This window comes from Vombatus ursinus, unplaced genomic scaffold, assembly GCF_900497805.2.
Source record: "Vombatus ursinus unplaced genomic scaffold, bare-nosed wombat genome assembly UNPS02014797.1, whole genome shotgun sequence".
Lineage (NCBI taxonomy): Eukaryota > Metazoa > Chordata > Mammalia > Diprotodontia > Vombatidae > Vombatus > Vombatus ursinus.
The window spans coordinates 4,670,087-4,686,995 of record NW_020954575.1 but is presented as its reverse complement, the minus strand read 5'-3'; the positions used below and the strand labels follow the sequence as shown (position 1 = coordinate 4,686,995).

The following is a 16,909-nucleotide window of genomic DNA, read 5'->3' as shown; positions in this document are numbered from 1 at the left end:
CTGTAAGTTTTCTGTCCTTTCCTGACCTCTGTATTATCTGCCTCTCTAGATTGTGAGGGTCAGATGAGTTGAGGGCCCTTTGATAAGCATAAAGCACAATCTAAATGTCAGCTAATGTTTTATAGCAGAGGCAAAGTGCAGATTATTGGGGCTCTCCACCTAGGGGCTCCCTTCAAATCTGATTTGTTGTTCAGTCTGTTGTTGAGCCTTCCTGACTCCAGGCCTGGTACTCTATCCATTGTGCCACCTATCTCCCTATAGGGGAGATGGTGTGTAAGTATCTAAGCATATACAAAAGGTTGTTGTTTGGTCCTTTTTAGTTGCATCTGAACTTCATGACTTCATTTAGGGTTTTCTTGGCAAAAATACTGGAGTGGTTTGCCATTTCCTTCTCCAGCTCATTTTACCGTTAAGGAAACTGAGGCACACAGATTTAAGTAACCTGACCAGGGTCACACAGCTAGTAAGTGTCTGAAGCCAGGTTTGAACTCAGGAAGATGAATTTTCCTGACTCCAGGTCTCGTATTCTATCCACTGGGTCACCTAGCTGCCTTAATAAGGTCTACATTGTGCAAACTATTATGTACAAACAAGATAAATATACAGGCCAGTTGAAATAGGGGTAGTACTAAGATTAAAGAGGACAGGGAAAGGCTTCTTGCAGAAGGTGGGACTTTAGCTGAGACCTGAAGGAAGCCTGGGAGCCTAAGAGATGAGAAGAGATATTCTAGGAAATATCAGAGGGAGAGCATTCTAGGCATGGGGTCTAACCAGGTAAAAGGTTCCTAGTTTTTTCAGCACCCTAGGATATAGACCAGAACTCATCTAGGCCCACTTACCTCCTTTCTGTCTGTATCCTGTGGTAGCTTATTTGGGCTGTAGCTATAGCAGGGACCCTGAAAATCCTCTCAACTGGTTTCAACTCCCTATAAGCCTTTTTTTTTTTTTTTTTTGCAGTTGTATCATTTCTCGTTGAAGGACCATTCATTCTGCATGGCCTAAAAAAACTTAACATAAGTTGAGTAGCTCTGCTTTCCTTCCTCATTCATTATTCATCCTCCTTCCCCCTCCGCCCCCCCCCATTCTAAGTGCTGGTCTTGTCGCTTTTTTGTACCTCTTTACCAAAAACAAAAAAAACCCACCATTTCCTCACCAGCTTTTGTGTTCTGTCTGACACTATTCTGATCTGCCCCAGCTTTCACGTTTTTAATGTGTCTTTTAAAACTCTTTAATTTGGTCATTGAGTTTCTTGTGTGTCCACCTCCCTTGCTGAACTGTCCTAGATTTTCTGGTGGCCTAGACAGCCTTTAATTTAACATCTACCTAATTTGAACACAACTTTTTTTTTTTTGAAAGGATTTTTTATTTAGTATTTTATTTTCCCCCAATTCCATGTAAAAACCGTTTTTGACATTGATTTTTAAAAATTTTGAGTTCCAAATTCTCTCCCTTCCTCTAATGTGCCCTGTTCTTCCCATGTACCTCTACTCTTTAATGGAGTGCTGAGGTTAATCCTTACCCAGCCATTCTTGCTTGTTTGCTCTTTGTCTAATTCACATTTTTTCCCTCTTCCTAATATCCGCCCTGGATCCCACCTTACTGAAGGTTCTGGTGACCATTATTCACATCGTGTGAGAATTATGTTTGGTTGTCATGCTGATTTTATTTTATCTATGTCTGGGGAATATCAACTGAAAATTTAAGTTGAAGACAGCTAGGTGGTACAGTGGTTAAAGTTCTGGGTCTGGATTCAAATCCAGTCTAACACACTTATTAGCTGTGTGACTCTGGGCAATTCACCTGTATTTGCCTCAGTTTCCTCATCTGTAAAATGGGGATAATAATAGCACCTACCTCCCAAGGTTGTTGTGAGGATCAAATGAGATAGGTTTTAAAGCACTTAGCACATAGTAAACACTATAGAAATATTAGCTATCATTAAGTTAGATTATGGATAATTTTTTCCAGACACCTCAAAATACAGATCAATCTTTTCTCATTCACCTGCTGCTTCTCTTATAAAAACACTAATGAGTGGACTTTGTAGATCTGTAATAGAAAAAAAAATTAACATTTTCATTTGCTTTAGGATTTGAGATGATGTATTAAAAGGAGCTGTGCAGACAGGAAAGGGAATACAACTGACCCGGCTCATGGTGGTTGGGTAAATGAACAGGGCCAAAAGGTCTATGGGAAAGTAAAATGGAAAGATTACTTTGAGTTTCCTTCCCACATGAGTATTGTCAGGTGGAAGATGCTTCTAGTTTTTCATGAAATGTTTTTTTTCTTTGAGTTGATTTCTCATCTAACAACCTGGATTTTCTCTTCACCTTATCTCAACATTCAGCTGTTAGCCTCAGTAACTTAAGAAACAATTGATGACATTTTAGAACAAGAATTTTTGGTGGTGATGAAGATATTTTAGAAAAGCCTCTTCAAAGCTCTGCCTTTTTCCAAGTAGCAAGATAATGGACATGATTCTACCAATTAGATGCAAGTGTAGTGCTTGATTGCTTTGAGGTGAACTAACTCTCATATCATTAAGGTAGATGAGCTTAAATATGCCCTCCATAGTTGAGCAGGATTACTTCCCTCTGATCTGTAGGGCTGGATGCCATTGTATTATGTGGTATAATTCTTATTTTTGCAGGAAGACAAAGTGAGGGAGAAGACAAACGCATTCCATTACTGAAGGAAGTTTTCGAGGCCTTTCCTCACACTCCAGTGAACATTGATATCAAAGTCAATAACAATGTGCTGATTAAGAAGGTATCTTTTTTATTATGAACTTTATTACTTCCTCTGGCTATGTTGCATCAGACTTTACAACCCAAATGGAACTAGGGTAAGTGATCCATATCATGGTTCAGAAATCATTGTTGTTTTAAAGTCCTTTTATGGGAGAGCTTATCTTTAGAATGAACTTTAAAGCTAAAGGCCTAGCCATTTGCTATTTAAGTAATTGACTTAGGCCATTTTGAATGAGTTTCTGCATTTGATATCTATTTAGGCAGGAATTTATGTTTAGTCTTTAATTAATTAGAAAAAATGAGAAATGTAAATAATTTTTAGTTTGTGAGAGAATCTCAAGTTACATGGTTTGGTGTTTCAGATAGTTTAATTTTAGATCACTCACTTTCTCTAAAATAGAGTTGGGTGGGGATGAAATCTTTTTTTAAAATGAAAACAATGTGAGTAGAATTGGACAAGTATGTGAGGTGTTTTGATTTTTCAAATGCAGGTTTCAGAGTTGGTGACTCAGTACAAACGAGAACACTTGACAGTGTGGGGCAATGCCAAATATGAAATTGTAGAAAAATGTCACAAAGAGGTAAGCTCCCTCCAAAAACCAGAATTATTCACTTCTTTTGGTGTTGTGCCTAGGAAAGATTATAGTGGTTATTTTTTTTCTAGTAGTTCCACAGCAGTTAGGAAAAAAGCATAGCATTGGGTGGGAGCAATGGGTCAGCAGAGATGGTAGAAACATTTTGCTTAATGGGGGAGGCCTCAGGTTTGGGCCATTCATCTTTAAGTTCTCAGAATTCGTAACATCACAAAAGAGTATTTAGCAATAGCATTCTTCTGTTCAAAACCAAGGGAGACCACAGACCCTGCTTTTTAAAGAACCATTTGTTTGTTCACATGCGTCCATTAGATGTTTGTTTTAATTAGAAATTTCCTGTTTGTTTGGAACTGAAAGGGAATCCTGATTTAAGCTTTGTAGCCTAAGGATCGCTTCCTTCTCCTCCTACCCCCTGTCCAAGGCACTCTACCAACTGAACAGTTTCTGGTCAGAAAAAAAAGTGTGTTATGTGTTTGAGTCTACAAAATAGGATACAACCCAGAGGGCCGTCCACATCCCTATCAGAAGCAGAAGTACTAAAATATGAAGGATTAAAAATTTGGCAAGGCCTCTTTATATAGAAAAGCTATATGAAAATCCGGAAGTCTTAGAATTCTGTTTAAGCCTTTACTGAGTTGAGTGTGATACACATACAATGTGGGACAAACAGGGCATGATGAGTTGGATGGGTGGGGGGGTGTCACCTGCAGTGGGGAGAGAGAGAGAGAGAGAGAGAGAGAATGAGAGAAGGCAGACCTAGCCCCAGCTGGTCAGTCCCAGCTCTGTTACTTAGAGCTAGAAGCCTCTGGTTTGGGGAAATTCTTACTAAAAAGCCCAGATCTGTAATCGATTATTTTCAAACATCACAATTCTTAGTAACAATTATAAGCAAGAGTACCTCCCCCCCCTAACATTTTCAGAGACAGTGTCTCTGGTTATTTTGCCTAATACATCCAACTGACTAATTACCCTGTGCTTTTTTATTTCCGGTCTCTTGACAACATTGTAAAATTAAGTTGTCAACATGCTTTGTAACTCAGTCATACGTTTTATTCTAATTCACTCAGTAACTTTTATTGAAAATCAACAGTGTATATACCATGACTTTCTAAGCTTGCCAGTCATTACTACTTAATTGTTCATTTTCATGGTAATTATACAATATTCAATTATACAGTATTGTGGTTTAAGCTTTTGTTGGGATGACCTAGAGAACTTTAACTTTTATATGAGTGCTTAATAATGTTTACTAAGTTGAACCTCAGCCTTGGCACCTGCAGGCCACCCTGCATGAAGTAAGAAAGGCATGTGGTGGGCTTGGGGAGTGCTTCATGCATAGGTATCTCTAGGCCGTGTCTGCCGGAAGGGGACCCAGTGCCTTGGGTAACCTCAGTATCCCAAGGGCCAGCCATTCATATGTATGAATGTTTTTAAGACTCTTGTTTATAACTGGAGAATACTTGTATTAAGCTTTAATATGTATCCTACTGAAATTTTAAGGATTACCTGCTAGGCCTGTCTTGTTAAGTAGTTGTGAAATAATGCATAATATTATACGTGTGTGTTTTGTAGAATTCAGATATCCCCATTCTCTTCAGTCTACAACGTGTTCTGCTCATTCTTGGCCTGTTCTACACTGGCCTCTTGCCCTTTGTGCCCATCTGTGAGCAGTTTTTTGAAATTCCAATGCCTTCTATAATATTGAAGTAAGTGGCCACCCTGTTTTTGTTTTTGTGATTTATCATTATAGTGACAGGAGAGTTGCAGGTAAAATCCCATAAAAATCGATACAGGAAAAGAAATCTTTGTATACAAACCCGTTTCCACTTTCTACTGTGACTCAGGTTGATACTTTGTTACTCTACTTCACTAGTCACAGTAAATTCTTAATGACTACAATAAATGCGTAGTGTGGTTCCAAGTTAACAATCATTTTTTTGTGTGTATTTATGCTGCATACTTTGTAAGTAGGACGAGAAAGAAAGGAGAAGAGGTGCCTTGAATTGAAGCAAAACTACCTGATCCTTGGAGTCAGAAGCCTTGGGTTTGAGTTCTGGCTTTGATACTCATGGTGTGACCCTGGTCAAGTCACTTCATTTGTCTGTGACTTGATTTCATCATCTGTAAAATGTGGATAATAATACTTGTATTGCCTGCCCACCTCATGAGTTTTCTGTGAGCAAAGCCTTAAAGCTTAAAATGAGTTATTATTATTATACTAATGTTTACAAAAAGTTGATTGTGGGGGGGCAGAGATGGATGTGTTAAAATATAAATATATGGGGTCTTACTTGCCATCAAGCAGCATTGGCCCCTTCAATGTTACTCATCCTTTTTCACTTCAAACATCCCAACAGCCTCACCTGAAAAGTTTATCAGACTCTCAAATCACCCACCAAAACAACTACCAAAAAGATCTGGAGCTTGGAGAAAGAAAAGGGTAGGGAAGGTGTGTATGTGATACCTCCCCAAGTCCCCTGCTGAATACAAAGCCTTGCTTTTTGAAGAAACAGATCAGCTCTATTTCAAGGTCCTGCAGACTAGGAATGTGATACCTGGCAATGTATTCATTGTAACAATTCACTCACAACAAAAGAATTTGGAGCGATTACAGAATTCATTATGTTGGGATTTTACCTGTATTAAATATTGCATCAACCCCAAAGCAGAAACACAAAAATAACAAATAACTATGTGTGCAGTATTCATTTAAAAAGATTAGTGGATGCTGTTGTATTTACTTTCTCTGGTTTCAGTTTTACAATTTGGTTTTTGTTTATTTGACTTATATTCATTAGCATGTTTCCTCTTGGTAGCCATTTCTAAAAAACAAAAAAAAAAACAAAAAACAAAAAACTCTCCTCACAAAAGTATGCTCCCTCCTTCATGGTGTTATTTTTTAAGTTGGCACTTAGGCCACAAATTCCCTCTAACCTTCTGCTCCCATGACTGGCTGCTTTCCTTTAGCACAGAATAGAATCTTAATTCTTTTAAATGAGTATTTCTGAGTGTTTCCTTTAGAAGCAGATGCTAGTGAGACCTGGAATTTTATGTATGTGCAGATAGATTCCTCTTTCCAGGAAGTGATTGGGTGTTCGAGGGGAGAAACAGTAAATATGTTGATGTGTAAATTTGAAGCCTTAATTATTTTTTAGTTGTTTCAGTGAACAGTTACAGGGATTTCCTAGGGCAAGACTCTAATTGTATTTAATATGCTGGTTTGAGTTTGAGCCATAGAATCTCTTAAAGGGGAATAGGGTGATTCATTCCTTCAAAAAGAAGGAGAGCTCCAGCTTGGGCCAGGTGGATTAAATTGGGTAAGAAACGATGGAGGTTCTGAGGGAGAGAGACAATATTGTAAATAACTGAGAGTATTTTAGAAAAACTGGATTCATAGAGAAACAAAATATAAGATGAGTTGATCCAGAAAGGAGGATCTAGGATCAGGGATGGGAAACCGGTGGCCTCAAGGACACATGTGGCCCTCTAGGTCCTTGGATGTGGCCTTTTGACTGAGTCCAGGTTTTACAGAACAAATCTTTTTATTGAGGGGATTTGTTCTGTGAAGTTTGGATTCAGTCAAAGGGCCGTACCCAAGAACCTAGAGGGCCACATGTGGCTTCTAGTCCCCAGGTTCCCCCATCCCCAGTTTTAGGTGGGTAGCCTACTAGAAAACTCTAAAGTGCAAGGACAACATATAGAAAACAGGAAGAGTGGAATTAGGGGGAGGGACAGGGAATGGAATCCATGATGTGCTGATAGAGATGGTTGGCATAGTTCAGGTAACTTTAGTTTGCAAGATGACATATTTCTTTTTAGTCAGGAGAAGGGCATTTGGGGAATGGAAGAGAAAGCTTATTTTAGGCTTAAAGGTGGAAATAATGAGATAGAGTAATAATAATAGGAACCCCAAAAGAGTCTCATACCAAAAAAGAAAGTAACAGAAAAGTACCAGTATTAATTATACCAAGTTAGTAGCACAAACTTCCCTCTTGTTGGAGTAAAGCATCTAAATTGTGCTAGATTACAATAGATCATTTAAGAGAAAAAAGTACTAATGAAAAAAGAAAGTGAGGAAAGGACAGGAAGAGAGTCTGAATAATAAATCTTCCCCCTCCCTTACCTCTGCTCCCAGGAGGCAGTCTCTAAAGTTATAGTTAATGCTGGTTTCAGGTTAACTTTCTGTTGCCAGGGCCCAAGAGTAAAGGGGTGCGGAGGCTGTTTAATACATTGGTACATTGCTGTGTTGTTAATTTATAGTTTCAATTTTATTTTTTCTCAGACTGAAGGAACCTCACGGCATATCAAAAAGTCAAAAATTTCTCATTTGGTTGGCTGACAGGTACATTTTTTAATTTATTTTTTTAAAATATGGCTTACTCAGAAAATTTTGTATTAAATACCCTTCTTGTATCCATTGCATTTGGAAATGAAGGTGATTTTAAACTAAAAGATTAATAGAAACATTTTAAGTATTGTATATCTGCAGTGTATGTCAATGGATGTAAGTTAATCACTTTAAGACTTCTATACTAAGTGAGTCAAAGAACTATATAATAGATTTTTTTGTAAATAATATTTCATTTTTTTCCAATTACATGTAAAGATAGTTTTCAACATCCATTTTTAGAAGATTTTGAGTTTCAATTTTTTTCTTCCTCCCTCCTCCCCAAGACAACAAGCAATCTGATATAAGTTATACATGTGCGATCATGTAAATATGTTTCCACATTAGTCATGTTGTAAAAGAAGAAACAGGACAAAAGGGAAAAAAAAAACAGAAAAAAAGACAAAAAGTGAAAATTATACTTTGATCTGCATTCAGACTCCATAGCTCTTTCTCTGGATGTGCAATATCATAGAATTTTTAGAGCTATAAGGGTCCTTAGAAATCATATAGTCTAATGCCTTCTTTCTTTCTTCCTTCCTTCAATAAAGGTTAAATGACAGGGTCACACAAGCTAGTGACTGTCTGAGGCTGAATTTGAGCTCAGATCCTCCCAACTCTGGGTTGTTCTATGTAGCCACCTAGCTACCCCTAGTCTAATGCCTTCATTTTAAAAAGGGGAAAACTAAAGCTCAGTTTGTGACTTGCCTAAGTCATACAGCTAGATATCGGCAAAGCCAGAACTAGAGCTCAGGTCTAATAACTAATAGTAAATAGTTTTTTTCCCTGCTATTCCGTGACAGTCAGAAGCTGTTAAGGTACGTTAAGAAATAAGTATATTTATCACATGTAGAAAAACACATTGTTTAATTACTAAGTTTCTAAATGTTTGTCTGGGAAAATATACATCAAGATTCTATAGAGGGGGCTGGGAAAAAATCCTACAAATGGAAAGGAAGCCCTCCTTTGGGTAATTGTCTGCTTCAGAGAAATCCTTCTTTTCTTTTTTAAAAAAATTAATATATTTTATTTCCCCCCCAAATACATGTTAAAACAATTTTTTTAACATTTTTTTTTAAGTTTTGAGTTCCAAATTTTATCCTTCCTTTCCCCTTCTCTGGCATGGTAAGCAATCAAATATAGGTTATACGTATGCAATCATGTAAAACATTTCCATGTTAGTCATTTTGTATAAGAAGACTCAAATAAAAGAAAAAGAATAAAAGGAAGAAAGAAAGTGAAAAAAAGCATGCTTTAGTCTGTTTTCAGACAGTATCTTCTTTCTCTGGAGGTGGATAGTATGCTTCATTATTAGTCCTTTGGGATCGTCTTAGGTCATTGTATTGCTAAGAATAGCCGAGATATTCACATTTCTTCATAGAACAATATTGTTGTAACTATGTATAACATTTTCCTGGTTTTGTTCATTTCACTTTGCATCAGTTCATGTAAGTCTTTCCAGGTTTTTCTGAAATCATCCTACTTGTCATTTCTTATATCACAATAATATTCCATTACAGTCATATACCACACAACTTGTTTATCCATTCCCCAATTGATGGGCATCCCTTCAATTTTCAATTCTTAGCCACTATAAAAAGAGCTGCTATAAATATTTTTGTACAAATAAGTCTTTATCCTTTCTTTTGATGTCTTTGGGATATAGACCTAGCAGTGGTATTGCTGGATCAAAGGGTATGCACAGTTTTATGGCATTACTCCCCAGAATGGTTGGATCAATTCGCAACTCCACCAGCAGTGCATTAGTGTTCCAGTTTTTCCACATCCCCTCCAACATCCATCATTTTCCTTTTTTGTCATATTAGTCAATCTGATAGGTGTGAGGTGGTTCCTCAGAGTTGTTTTAATTTGCCGAAAAATCCTTCTTTTAAAAATTTTTTTATTTATTTTGATTTATCAACAATCACTTCCATAAGTTTTTGAGTTTTACGTTTTTCTCCCCCTCTCTCCCTTCCGCCTTCCCTCCCTAAGAAGGCCTGCAATCTGATATAGGCTATACATATTCATTCCTATTAAACATCTATTTTTACATTTGTCATGTTGTAAGGAAGAATTAGAACCAATATAAGGAACCACAAGAAAGAGGAAACAAAACAAAACAGAAGGAAAAAAAAGAGCAAATAGTATGCCTCAATCTGCATTCAAACTCCATAGTTCTTTCTTTGGATGTGGAAAATTCTTCCTTTCTAGGATAACTTGACTCCACTTTAGATAAAGACTGTAAAGCAATTATACTTTGTTTTGTCTAAAACTGATCCCTGGTTCTTGAAGTAGATGAATAGTCTTATATCCCAACTGTTGTTTGCTTAATGTTCCTTTCACAGGGCCTTGGGAAGTTCTCTAATCTGCCCTCCTCTCTGTGCCTCAGGATCCAATTTTAATTTGAAATATTTAATTTAATATTGGTCTGTCACGTTCAGTTTATACACCAGCTCTTTCACCACCTTTCTTGCTAGCTTCTTCTAGTTTATCATTGTGGTAGACAAGGAAAGTATAAATGACAAATGTTATACCCATTTAAACTGATAATTTATGATGCATCTCACTTCCTCTGATTGATGTGCTTGGCCTTGAAATCCAGGTGCATACTTTCTTATGAAGGAAGTCTCTAATTTTAAAGATACACATGTTGTGTTCCAAAAGTTCATTTGTAAGTCAGGGGTGTTTAGAACTGAGAACACGTTTTCCCATTGAAACATCAGTGGGGGTGTGGATTCTCAAGGTAGAGCACAGAAGCCCATTTAACTCATAGTGTAGGGGAGTTAGAATACAAATTGTGGCATACGCCCCAACGGCATAACTTTGTTTTTCTTTGAAAACTTGAGAGGCCAGTAGTACATCTCTTTCTACTCTAGTTCAAACAGTGAGAAGAGGGATTAGTTTTCTCTTGCTGTATCTAGCCAGAGTAGGAGAAGCTGGATTGGAGAGGCTCCAGGGGTTTCCCAGGATTTGACATAAAGTATAGTGGAGTCTTGGCATATGTGACAAGGAGCCTTAAGCTGGGGCAGCTTTCTGGACAGAGGTGGTCAGGACTTCGATTCCATCAGGACTGAGTGGACTTCTTCCTCACCTTCACCTCCTAGACTCCCTAGCTCCCTTTAAGCTCAGCTGCTCCAGTCCTTCCCCACCCCAATGTGACTTTCTTTAAAAAAAATTTGCTTTTGAGGACATAGGCTATTTCCTCAGATAATATATGAGTGCCCTGAAGGCAGGGGCTTTCTTGTTTTTATTGTATCCCCAGTACTCTAGTAATGTCCATAGTATCCATAGTAGTATCCCCAGTATCCATAGTAGTTGCTTAATGAATTTGATTCACTGAGTGACCTTATGCTGTTGGCTAGGCACAAGGGAAATGCTGGGTTGATGATGATGTCCTAAATGCTATTCTGTTTTTTCTTTATAGGTTACTAATGAGGAAAGCCTTATTTGACCACCTCACTGCCCGAGGCATTCAGGTATATTTCTGGAAAACATACAAAGGCTGTTTTCTAATCATGTTCTTACAAGCAGGATAGCTATTTTTTTTTCATTTAAACTTTTTTTTAGGATAGCTAATTTTAGCATAGGGAAAAGAACTTTTAGTGAGGGACAAGAACTTTGAACTGATTTTGGAATCCACATCAATTAATTATTTATTAAAATGCCTGCTAAGGCAAATGCTGATGCTAAGAATACAAAGATGCAAAACAAAATAATGCCTCCCTGCAAGGAGTTTATAATCCAAAATGCACACAAATAAACAACTATAATACAAGGTAATAATCATAGCTAACATTTATGTAGCACCTACTATGTGCCAGGCACTGTGCTATGCACTTTACAATTATTATCTCATTTGATTTCTCACAACAACACTGAGAGGTAAATGTTCTTGTTATCCCCATTTTACAGATGAGGAAACTGAGGCAAAGGGGAGGAGTGATTTGCCCAGGCTGACATAGCTAGTAAGAGTCTTAAGGCCAGATTTGAAAGAATATAATTACATGCAGTGGAAGGTTACAGGGAAGGCTTCATGGAGGAGGTGACACAGGAGCTGAGCCTTGAAGAAAGAGGATTTCAGCATGTGGCGACACAGGCTGGGTGAACCTGGGCAGGTCATCTATCTTCTTAGTGACCCAGACACTCACTTAAGACTGTAAGTTTTAGAACAGTTGTGTTCCAGGCACAGTCTGGGAAGACAAATTCAAGAAGAAAAACAGGCAAGTCCCAGGGCTCAAGATGCTTACATACTATCTAATGAGGAAAGACAATGTATAAAAGAAAACTGGAGGCAGGGTTGGGGTGGGACTGGGAAGCAAACGCACCTGTTGCAGAACCATGGAAGAGAAGATTTAAAGTACAGCCTAGAAGGAATGAGAAGGACCCTCCTTAAATGAAGTCTGTGGGAGGAACCAAAAAAAGAAAGAGAAGAGGAGGAGGAGGAAGAGAGGGAGGGAGGAGGAAGAGAGAGAGAAGAGGAGGGAGAGAAGAGGAGGAAGAGGAGGAAGGGGGGGTCATAGAAGCCAAGGGAGGAGAGAACATGTAGGAACACAGTGATCAGCAGTGTCAGAGATATCAAGGAAGATGAAATGGAAAAGAGGCCATTATATTTGGCAAGTAAGAGGTTAATTGGTGACATTGAAGAGACTGGTCTGATGTATAGTGGAGACAGAAAGGGGATGGGGTGGTAGAAGCCAGAGTATAGAAAGTTAAGGAGTCAGGAGGTGTTATTCAGTTGTCTTCAGTCCTGTCCTAGTCTCTGTGACCCCATTTGGGGTTTTCATTTGCCATTCCTTCTCCAGCTCATTTTACAGATGAGGAAAGTAAGGCAAGTGACTTGCCCAGGGTTCACACAGTTCTTAAGTGTCTGAGACCAGATTTGAACTCAGAAAGACAAATCTGCCTGACATCAGGCCTAGCACTCTGTGTACTATGGCGCCACCTAGCTGCCTAGCGAAGGGGTAGAAACAGACTTTTTTTTAGAAGTCTGGCAGTGAAAAGAGATAGTACAGAAAAACAGGGTTAAGGTTTTTGTTTTTTCCTCACTCCCCTGCCTTTGATGCTGCTGGCTCACTGAATGGTTGACAGAAGGGGGCTGTAGGTGTTCTACCTTCTTTTTAGTAAGGATTCAGTGGAAATTTATTTTGAAATGTGAGGGAGTTGGGAACAGAGGATGTATTGTCCGAAGTTAGATTTTCATGTACGTAAAGGTGGGAGTGATCAAGAGGAAGAAGTCCCAACCGTGATACCCCGCCCCCCCCCCCCCCCCGTAAGTGGGATCAAGGTTGAATTTTTCTGAATGGTTAATGAATTTTTTTAAACTTCATACAAGGTTCCTGACCAAATGCATTGGGATTGCAGTGGTGAAGTGCTGTTGTGTTTAAGGCAAAGTGTGCTTTGTTTTCACATTTTTGCTTATTCTTCTACCTTTAGGTATATGTTTGGGTCCTAAATGAAGAGCACGAATACAAAAGAGCTTTTGATTTGGGAGCAACTGGGGTGATGACAGACTACCCAACAAAGCTTAAGGAATTTTTACGTAATTATGCATAAGTCAGCCTAAAAAAGGCATTCGAAGAAGATGAAGGAATATTCTTTTTTCAGCATCACATAAATAAGCCATTTCCAGAATGGTAAAAGATGTAATCAATTGAGTTTCATTACCTCATTTTTAAGCCTAGTTCACAATGTAGAAACTACAATGGATATTTATTTTAAAGTATATTCCAGATTTTACATTTGTCCATGATTTGTTTAGAAAGCTAACATTGATTGGGATAGGGCAGGAAGAAGATGAATAGCGGATCAAGATTTCTGCCTTCTATCTATTGCAAGCAATTTGCAAATCAAAGACTAACACTAACAGACTAGGTAAAATCCAGGACTTGGAAGGATCTTGACATTCACTGGGCTGAGATCAGTTAATCAGTAAAACTAAATTATTGAAAAACTGCAGCCATTCTTAAATTGGCTTTTTGTTTCTGGACATGTTGCTAGTCTGCACAATGGAAAAGAAACAAGTAGAAGAAGCAGTTAAAAAAAAAAAAGAAACCAATGATGTAGTTATCTGACAAGACACACACTGGGATCAGTAGTGAGTCTCCTAGAAATAATTGAAAATATCACCACTTGACCAGAAACAAAATCTGTAGACTGAATTAATTTTTCTTTGGATATTGTTATATACTTTCATTAATAAGAATGTAAGACTAATATTTGAAGTCATTTGGGGTGTGTATGTGTATATGTGTGTGTGTGTGTGTGTGTGTGTTTACATATGTATGTATGTATGTGCGTATGTACCATCAACTCTATGGCTAACTTTGTTTTCATTGTAAACATTGCAAAGTAGACGTTTGTAGGTTGTTGTTGAGACTAGAGCCTCCCCAGAGATGGAAGATTACAATTTGTGACAAGGCCTAATTGTATTTTGCGGGCCTATTTCTGGATGTACAAAACCACTGACTCTTCAGCCTCTTCATTATGTTAAAGAAGGTGACATCATTGTTTCCATACTTTTGGATAACCCCACCCCATCTGTATCCACTATTTTGCTAACCAAGTAGTCCCCTTTTGAGTGTTAGCTGGAAATAAGATTTCCCAACATTCTAAGACTCTCTCAACCTTTCTTCTATAACTCCATGTAAATCTATTTCTATTCTTTTTTGGGTATTTGTCATCGGTGGAGCCTCTGACCTCTGGTCAGCAGTAGACCATGATCTCTGGTAGGGCAGATGAGATCTCAGACACTTGTCGTTTGTAAATCATTTTCTCATGAGGGTAAAAATATCATTTTTTTTTTTAACAGAAATAAAGTTTTCCAAGGACATGCAGAAGTCTCTTGGTGTGTGTTTGTTATTAATTGTCATAGTACCAAACAGGCTCTGAAATTTTTGACTAAACTTAACAGTTTGTGAATTAATTGATAAAAGGAGTCCATGCACCTGAAATTTGTTTCTCGAATGAGGAAAGGGAAGGAGGAAGTAGCTAATTAACATGCTTAGTAACTGTTTAGTTAATGGGAAGACTGGAGGTGTAGTAGGGAAAAATAGGACCTCAAGGGCACCTGATTCTGTGTACAGTAATATCTCATTGATTCTGCTCTAGTAAGTAATGAGGTGCCCCACATAACAATGTGGTATGGAGGAACAGGTGCCTGACCTGGAGTCCATAGGGACCTGGGCTCCAATCTTCTGACCCTTATCATATTATATTATATTATATTTATTATATTATATTAATTACTTCTCTGCCTGTTTTCTTCATCTATGAAATTGAGATCCAAATATCTGCAGTACTTGCCTCATAGGGTCACTGGTGAGGTTCAAATAAAATGAAGTACGTATTTATTGTTCTTTGCAAGTCTATACCAAATGTCAGTCGCTATCATAGTGAAGTAGACTGGTTGCAGTTGTGACCACTTCAGATGCCAAAACTGTGTTTATTATAAGCGTTGCTGACAGGAAGTTTTCTGAAATGAATTATACATTTCAATGCCTTTTTAAAGAGAAGACACTGAATATAATTTGATTTTTCCTTGGTGCTGCAAGGTCATCATTTTGACTATCTAGGCTTCGGACTCAGTGGTAATGTAATTTTGCACACACATTTAAAGTGTTTTGGCCACCTCTCTCATGAGGCCATCAGCTGTCACTTCTGCAGTCTGACACCCATCCCTAAGAATTCTGTGGAACCTCTGGTTCGCTGTCTCTGATCTCCTTGAGGACCAAAAAAGCCAGATAGCTGAGTTTATTCAGAATTAGTGTTAAATCACTAAAGCATGCATGTTAAGTAAATTGTGTGAGATAGTGAATAGAAAGTTGCATCAGGAGAGGGACTTTTCTCATTGGAGCCTTCTAGATTGATGAGAGGCAGTGTTGCACAGTGAGAAGACCAAGGATTTGTAGCTAGAGGACATTCAAAACATGTGCTCCTTACTACCAGCATGAACTTGGTCTCAGTTTTCTCATCTCTAAAATGAGGAGGTTGGACTCGAATCTGATCTTCCCAAACCTATGAAATCACAGGTCTGGAAGCAACCTCCTCTTCTCCCCGCTCACAATCAGAAAGTCTAAAGTTATCTGGCTTTAGTGTAGAGGCTTGGGACAGCTATTTGAATTATTCAGAGCCTTTTTCATTTAAATTTGGAATGGTGTCCTGGAGGACGACTTGAATTTGCCAAAGGTCTAATTTGAATAAATAGGTTGCTATAGCTAGCACTTTATGATTTGTGGACATTTGGTTTTCAAGGCTGACAGCAGCCCTTGAGGTGTAGATTTTTAAAATAGTATTATCCCCATTTTGTTGATGAGGAAACTGAGGCTCAAACACATTATGTGTCTTGCCTATAGTCATTCATCTGTCCAGTAAATAAATGGTAGAGCTGGGATTGAGCCCAAGGCTCAGGATTCCAAATTCAAGTGCTTTTTTTATTAGCTACTGGTATTATAATTTGGAGCAGCTAGGTGGCACAGTGGGTAGAGTGCTGGACCTGGAGTCAGATACTTACTGGCTGTGTGACCATGGGCAAGTCACTTAACCTTCTTTGCCTCAGTAACTCATCTGTAAAATGAGCCGGAGAAGGAAATGGTAAATTACTCCGGTAACTACTGTGGTAAACAGTGTGAATAATGTGATAAAGAAGGTTCCTTAAACTTTTTACTTTGTTTATATTTTGAGCAATGGAGGAATTATCAAGATAAATTGAAAGCTTCTTGAGGGCAGGGATCCAAGTCTTATACTTTTCTTTTATCCCCACTGCCTAGTATAATGCCACAAAGATGTGTATATGTATATATATAAAATGTCTGTATGTGTGTATGTGTATGGTAGGTACTCAAACTGGTCCTGTGTGATGTTTTTTTAGATGTAGATATATAGATACAGATAAGAGATTTTTGTGTGTGTGTGTGTGTGTGTGTATATATATATATATATATATGTAATAGGTAATCAAACTCATGGTAGCAATCCTCATTAAGTATTTTGTTTCACATTGGTCACATTTATTCATTGACTTCTTGTTTTGGGATTAAATTAGGTCTTGCAAAGTGAACTTAACTGAGTGTGGCCTAGCAAATACTTCATTCTTCCAGTACTTATTAAGCACTGTGGCTTTTCTTAGAAATAGGTTTAGATTTGCAAGGCACACATATTCCTTAGAGGGAGGTAATTTCCTT

At 38.0% G+C, this 16,909-nt stretch overlaps 1 protein-coding gene across 2 annotated transcripts in view; it reads left to right on the top strand.

Annotated features, from left to right (window-relative positions):
* GDPD1 (glycerophosphodiester phosphodiesterase domain containing 1) overlaps positions 1 to 14,559 on the top strand; it is a 62,491-nt gene extending 47,932 nt beyond the window's left edge. For both annotated transcript variants that reach the window (XM_027870457.1, XM_027870458.1), the window contains exons 5-10: positions 2,651 to 2,769; positions 3,242 to 3,331; positions 4,916 to 5,049; positions 7,626 to 7,685; positions 11,155 to 11,206; positions 13,164 to 14,559. In XM_027870457.1, the coding sequence (XP_027726258.1) occupies positions 2,651 to 2,769; positions 3,242 to 3,331; positions 4,916 to 5,049; positions 7,626 to 7,685; positions 11,155 to 11,206; positions 13,164 to 13,283 (575 nt within the window). In that variant the 3' untranslated portion in view covers positions 13,284 to 14,559. The remainder of the gene's footprint in view (positions 1 to 2,650; positions 2,770 to 3,241; positions 3,332 to 4,915; positions 5,050 to 7,625; positions 7,686 to 11,154; positions 11,207 to 13,163) is intronic.
* The last annotated feature ends 2,350 nt before the right edge of the window (positions 14,560 to 16,909 follow it).